Source organism: Nerophis ophidion, linkage group LG21 (genome assembly GCF_033978795.1).
Source record: "Nerophis ophidion isolate RoL-2023_Sa linkage group LG21, RoL_Noph_v1.0, whole genome shotgun sequence".
Taxonomy (NCBI): domain Eukaryota; kingdom Metazoa; phylum Chordata; class Actinopteri; order Syngnathiformes; family Syngnathidae; genus Nerophis; species Nerophis ophidion.
In genome coordinates this window covers 29,018,094-29,025,593 of record NC_084631.1, presented here as the reverse complement: position 1 = coordinate 29,025,593, position 7,500 = coordinate 29,018,094, and the positions used below count along the sequence as shown (strand labels likewise).

The 7,500-nt window shown below is 38.8% G+C and overlaps 1 protein-coding gene across 1 annotated transcript in view; it reads left to right on the top strand.

Moving 5' to 3' along the window:
- Positions 1-4,352, top strand: part of LOC133540003 (homeobox protein Hox-A11a-like) — a 4,617-nt gene extending 265 nt beyond the window's left edge. Inside the window, exons 1-2 of the mRNA XM_061882451.1 lie at positions 1-562; positions 3,283-4,352. The exon at positions 1-562 is cut by the window's left edge and continues 265 nt beyond it. Of these exons, the coding sequence (XP_061738435.1) occupies positions 1-562; positions 3,283-3,515 (795 nt within the window). The 3' untranslated portion in view covers positions 3,516-4,352. The remainder of the gene's footprint in view (positions 563-3,282) is intronic.
- The last annotated feature ends 3,148 nt before the right edge of the window (positions 4,353-7,500 follow it).

Sequence of the window (7,500 nt, the reverse complement as noted above, 5' to 3'; positions counted from 1 at the left end):
TCCCAGAGTCCGTCCGCCCGGCCGGTGACGTACTCGTACTCGTCGAACCTCCCGCAGGTCCAGCCTGTCAGGGAGGTGACGTTCAGGGAGTACGCGGCCATTGACGCGTCAAGCAAATGGCCGCACCGGAGCAATTTGTCGCAGTGCTACCCGGGCGCGGAGGACATGGTGCACCGGGACTGTCTCTCGGCGCAGACCGCCGACATGTTCGGCAAAGGCGCCCCGCCCGGCGCGTACCACCACCACCACCATCACCACCACCACGCCGCCGCCGCCGGCTCCTCCAATTTCTACGGCAACGTGGGTCGCAATGGCGTCCTGCCGCAAGCCTTCGACCAGTTTTACGAGACGGCGTACGGCGCCGCGTCGGAGAGCCCCGCCGCCGCGCACGCGACGCACGGCTACGCCGGCGACAAAACGCCGGGCAAACAGCCCGGCTCGGCCGCGCAGGAGGCGGCGTCGTGCCGGGACTCCGAAGCCAAGGATCCCCGGGAGGACACCAGCAGCCCCGAGCTGTCTTCCGGCAACAATGAAGAGAAGTCCAGCAGCAGCGGCAGCAGCAGTGAGTGTTGCATGCCTTCAAGTCGCCACCTTGCTTATTATGAAAGCAACTTTGTCATCTTCAGCTGCTCTTAAACATTTTATTTGCTCTTTTATAAGCTTATAATGTTTATAGAGGGCTCTCGGACCCCCTCCCCTCTCCCAACTTTCTTATAAACTGCTCCCTGCTATTGAATTTGGCCGTCAAAGATAGTTTTCCTTCAATTCTAAATGGAAATTAATTTACATATAATCTTTTTACATGTCAGGCCACACTACTTTCTGAGCATGAATTTACTTTGCAAGTGCCATTTACCTTTTCTGATTAGAACAACTTTTTAGATTAAAGGTCAAAGCCAAATCATTTTTATTAAACTACCACTAATTTGTAAATCACTTGTCCTCGAATTTTAAATAAACATAATTTGTAGCTCTAAATAGATAGATAGATAGTACTTTATTGATTCCTTCAGGAGAGTTCCTTCAGGAAAATTAAAATTCCAGCAGCAGTGTACAGAGTTGAGATCAATTTAAATAAAAGTAAAAAGTCAATAATTGGGTTTAAATGGAAACACAATAGAGAAATATTACAATAAGGATAAAAAATAAAAAGCAAATGTCAGTTTTTTGTGCATGTTACTGTTTTATCTCACATTTATTTTGCGTTTAATTTTTTTTTAGATAAAACACCATTTTTCACGTCATGTTGACAAAAGATGACCAACAAATTATCAATAATCTGGACGTAATTTAATATTAAATATTATGAATTAACACACATGAATGTAAATAAAATAATTTTTAGGCTTCGAATCGCAGGGCACACTGTTACTATTTCTTAACTTCTTTACAATTTTTGTTTCAATGGTAAACGGGTGAATGTGATGCACATTCAATCGTGCGGTTGTAGCAAAAGCGCTACATAAGTAGAGACCGAGAACTTTTTTCATTGTACGATGAATTGAGAAAGTGGTCAAAGCAAACCGCCGTTATTTTTTTCAAAAAGCTACCACTAATCGTAAAGTATTTTTTCTTTGAATCGTAAATTCAAATACATTATCAATAATCTGGACGTAATTTAATATGAAATATTATAAATTAACACACATGTAAATACAATTTTTAGGCTTTGAAGGGCAGGGCACACTGTTACTATTTCTTAACTTCTTTACAATTTTTGTTTCAATGGTAAACGGGTGAATGTGACGCACAATGTAAAGCGCATTGGGTATTGTGCGGTTGTAGTAAAAGCGCTACATAAATAGAGACCGAGAACTTTTTTCATTGTACGATAAATTGAGAAAGTGGTCAGAGCTAACCACCGTTATTTTTTTCAAAAAGCTACCACTAATCGTAAAGTATTTGTCTTTGAATTGTAAATTCAAATAAATTATCAATAATTTGGACGCCATTTAATATTAAATATTATGAATTAACACACATGTAAATAAAATCATTTTTAGCCTTTGAATGGCAGGGCACGCTGTTACTATTTCTTAGCTTTTTTGCAATTATTGTTTCAATGGTAAACGGGTGAATGTGATGCACATTCAATCGTGCGGTTGTAGTAAAAGCGCTACATAAATAGAGACCGAGAACTTTTTTATTGTACGATAAATTGAGAAAGTGGTCACAGCTAACCACCGTTATTTTTTTCAAAAAGGTACCACTAATCGTAAAGTACTTTTTCTTAGAATTGTAAATTCAGATAAATTATCAATAATCTGGATGCGATTTAATATTAAATATTAAAAATTAACACACATGTAAATAAAATAATTTTGAGGCTGTGAATGGCAGGGCACACTGTGACTATTTCTTAACTTATTTGCAATTTTTGTTTCAATGGTAAACGGGTGAATGTGATGCACAATGTAAAGCGCATTGGGTATCGTGCGGTTGTAGTAAAAGCGCTACATAAATAGAGACCGAGAACTTTTTTCATTGTACGATAAATTGAGAAAATGGTTAAAGCTAACCACCGTTATTTTTTTCAAAAAGCTATCACTAATCGTAAAGTACTTTATCTTTAAAATTGTAAATTCAAATAAATGTAAAGGAACACAATTTTGTACCTTGAATGTCAGGTCACACTATAGTTTTGTGCATATTCCTTTTACTTTGCATGTGCCATTTACGTGTTTTAGATTGAACACCTATTTTCAATGATAAGTAGACAAAAGGTATAGTTTTTGTGCATCTTCCATTTACTTTGCATGTGCCATTTACGTGTTTTGGATTGTCTACTTATCATTTTCAATGATAAGTAGACAAAAGGTAAACAATGACAAATATCAACAACCTAGAAGTAATTTTCTCTGTAATTCTAGATGTAAATAAAGTGATGTTTATCGCTCTTAACAGCAGAGCATGTATGTGCATGATACTATTTCTTACATTTACTTTGCATGTGCCATTTATATGTTCTAGATAAAACACCTATTTTCATGGTCAGTTGACAAAAGGTAAAAAATGACAAATGTAAACAACCTGGAAATAATTTCTCTCTAACTCTAAATTAATAAAGTCATGTTTATATATAGCTCTTAATGGCAGAGCATATATAGTTTTTGTGCATGTTACTATTTCATACCTTTACTTTGCATGTGCCATTTAGGTCTTTCAAATCAATCACTGAGAGTGAAGAAAATGTCAAAGCCAACTGTGCTATTATGAAATAACTACTCATTACAAAACACAATATGTCACATTTTGGGCTGACCCTGTTTCTCATCCCTGCAGACGGACAGAGGACTCGCAAGAAAAGATGTCCGTACTCCAAATATCAAATCAGAGAACTGGAGAGAGAATTCTTCTTCAGCGTCTACATCAACAAGGAGAAACGTCTGCAGTTGTCCCGGATGCTCAACCTCACCGACCGCCAAGTGAAGATCTGGTTCCAGAACCGTCGCATGAAGGAGAAGAAGCTGAACAGAGACCGATTGCAATACTACACATCCAACCCTCTGCTCTAATGCCTGGTGCAGGTCAGACATGGGACTGTTGTTGTTGTTGTTGTTGTTGTTGCTGCCACAGGAGCACTAAAAGACAAGCGTGGTTAATTTCAAGTTCTCAGACACCTAAATGGCCGGCTTGAATGGAGACTTTTGCTTCAATGGACTTTTTATTGTACTATTCAGGCTCTTTTTTGTGTGAGAAGAAAAGCCACCACCGTATACGCAATATTGTGATTCACGCTTTTTTTTTTTTAAACTGACTGAAATATTGTATTTTGTTATCAAAAAATGTTGTCAAATCACGTTAATAAGTGAATCCTTGCAAACATTGGATGCGACCAAATGACGTGTCGGAGCAAATGAGATTGTGTCATGTTTTATTGTGCGTGTTTGCGTGTGTGTGTGTGTATTTATTTTGTACCTTTTCATGTCACAGATTGTTATAACAAGCAGGTTAACTTTTTCAATCTTTTTTGACAATACCCAAACCCACAATTGCCCTATTAAACTTAGGCTTACTTTTTTTAGTCAGTATACTGCAGGCCTAACCAGACATAAGCTTGTCCATTCATGCCCAAACAACAGCCCCCCACCCCCCTCCACACACACACACACAACACACACACACACACACACACACACACACACACACACACACACACACACACACACACACACACACATGTGCTTTCATGGCTGCATGGTGCAGCCCCGAATATTGAAATAAAGACATCAAATAAAAGATATTTCATGTAGCTTCAGGGCGAAACAGCTGGTCAGGGTCAAGGCATCGATTCCCCTGCTTGTTATTGTGTATCATACTATATTTCCAAATAAAACGAATGAAAAATATTATTCAAGAATGTTTCCTGCAAGCTTTTGTCCTCATTTTTTGTGTGTGTGTGTGGTAATATTTATCCCCATGAGACGTGTTTGGTGCACATTTTGGAAAGCAAACATGTGAGAAATTGTCCAAAAGTTTCACATGAGCTGACTTGAACTCGTGAAATCAAATAACTTTTACTATATCCTAATTTATTCATGATTTATTTCTATTATAATATATGTGCACTTAAAATAGTATATTTAGGCATTTGCCATAGTTTTCCAATTTTAGTTTTACTGCAAATTCTACCACTGCTTTTTTTTATTTATGAAATCATGGCGATTAAACTGGCTTTTTAAAATAAATGTAAGTCTTTATTTTATTTTTTTACAGTACATTGCTGCTTAAAGAAAAATGTATATACTTTTTTCCTACCATAAAAGCCAAAGTCCTTGACTTTCTACAGTTACATTTTGTCAACCGATCTGCCTTTTTGTAAACCGTCAAAGGTTTTTGCAGTGAATCACTGTAAATTAAAAAAAAGACCCAATTAAAATATGAACATAATATTTATTATCATTACTATTACAGTGCATTACAGTAAATTAAAAATAATACCACTGTTATTTTTATGGTTTATACATTCTGGTGATTTGACTGCCTTTTTTTTTTTTAACTGGCATTGTTTTTACTGTGAACACTAAAATGCTACCACTTGGTAAAATTCTGGCGACTGAGCTGCATTTTTTTTTCTCTCCATCAAATCTCTTATTTTTACTGTGTATTTGCCCTAAACCCTGCTTTTTTGCGCATGCGTGACTAGACAAATATTTCCCTTTTTGATGTTCTTGGAAAATATGCATGCCCGGCAGCTTTTTTTTTAGTGGTCCCCTGCAGACTATCTCTTGGAAAGCTTTGCCGGGTTTGGAAATGGACGCCATGTTTGCTGTTGTTATCGCTGTGTTTATGGCGGCTAGCCGCAGCGCATTGGCGTTCATATATGACAGTCAAAAGGGTCATAAACGCCGACGCGCACGGACGCGCGCCCGTGCGTTAGGGCTGAAGTTTATGGTTGTCTCTCTCCCCTCCGCTCCAGTCCCGGCCTCGCCCGACGCACATCCCCTCACATGCGCGCTGGAATTCTGTCCCTAATTGCGGGACATCCTCCCCGTTGCCGGGGCAACGCCGCCATAAAAGCTGTCTGAGGGTCTGCAGCGTTTGTACAATTGGAGTGCGGTGCAATAAACCGTCTGAGACCCAAGGTTATTAACTGTGTTGCCAAGGAGGCGAGAGTCACGACACGCAGGGAGAGGAAGCAGAGGAAGAAAAGCTCCTCTTCTCCTCGCTGCTGCGCGCATTTCGCGTTTGGAAAAGGGTTCCCCCGGTGTGGGTTGCGCGCCTCTTCAATCCGTGCTGTGGGATCGCGGACTGGACTGTTTTGCCACCGGGCGGCGCTATTGGAGCCAATGTCACGGCCGTGGACCTTTCAGGTAAATGCTTGGAAAAAATGTCCTACTTAAAATAGGAGCTTTGTGGAGCTCCCATGCAGTGACGCGCGGTAGCCGTGCTTCCCAGGGGCCCTTGAAGGCAACACGTGTGTGCCATGCGGCATGCGTGAAAGCTGCAATCTTGGCCTCTTTCTTCTTGTTGTTGTTGTGCAGCCAAAAACTCACGCGTCCACCTCCTTTTTTCCCCTCCCCGCCACGTTTGACGCGCTTCCAGAAACACTTAACGCACGTGCCAAGCGCGTAAAAGTCGTATTTGTCAAGTCGATTGTTGCTTTGTGATATAACACCGATTGACTCCCCCCTTCTTTTTTTTTACCCCCCTTCCGTCGCCCAAGGGGAGGCCATTCGGTGTCCGTGGACGTCCGTGCGTGTGGACTTCGTGCTCTTCTGCAGTGTGAAAAATAAAGGCTTCCGCTGGTTGTAATAAAATGCCGCGTTATTGCGCATCGAGCTGCACTCTGCACGAACATGATCCGACCCCGAGTGCCTCCTCGGCCACCACCGGATCAAAGACGGTGCAGGTTGGTCTAAAAATGGCCCGGCAGCTGTGAAAATGGAGGTTTAATAGCCCGCGCAATTAATAACTGCAGCGGGGAGATATCGATAACACGCACATCCTCTTCCTCTTCAGGCCCAAACCGTAAAACGCAGCACGCGCGTAATTAATTGATGTATTTGGTTTCCCTGTTGGCTCGTGTGTCCAAGACGTTGGCACGAGGACGCAGGAAGAGACTTTTTTTTTTTTTACTCCTTTTGTCTTGGTTTGGATGGCTTCTATATGGCGTATATTGTGTGCAACATTGCACCCAAAACCGCCGCAGACAAAATGTATGCGTCATGCACTTGTAAATTGGTGCAACTGTGTTATTTTGAAATAACCAAAGCAGGTAAAGGCACCATTTAAAACAACAATATATACATATATATGTATAAATATATATATATATGCACACATACATATATTTATATGCATAAACAAATAAATATACACATGTATATATATACATATGTTATATATACACACGCTTATATATACATATGTATGTATATATATGTGTATATATAATAAAGGTATACATACATGTGTAAGTATTTGTATATATGTATGTATGTATACATGTATATATGTATGTGTGTTTGTGTATATATATATATATATATATATATATATATATATATATATATATATAGTGTATACTGCTGCAGACAAAATGTATGCGTCATGCACTTGTAAATTGCTGCAACTATGTTATTTTGAAATAACCAAATCACGTAAACATACCATTTAATATATATATATTTATGTATACATATGTATATATATGTATATATATAAATATATATATTTGTATATATATATATATATATATATATATATATATATATATATATATATATATATATATATATATATATATATATATATATATATATATATATATATATATATATATATATATATATATATATATATATATATATATATAGAATGTGTGTGTGCTGATTTGATCTATTTTGCACTTGAAATTGGAGGCAAAAATGGCCGAGATCGTGCAGAAATAACATTTTTTATTGTTAATATTGAGGGCCCTTATGGTGTTAAAATGGACCCCTTTGAGGTGTACAATGCCTTCAGATTTGCGTGTCAACAATATGGTACTGCATGGTT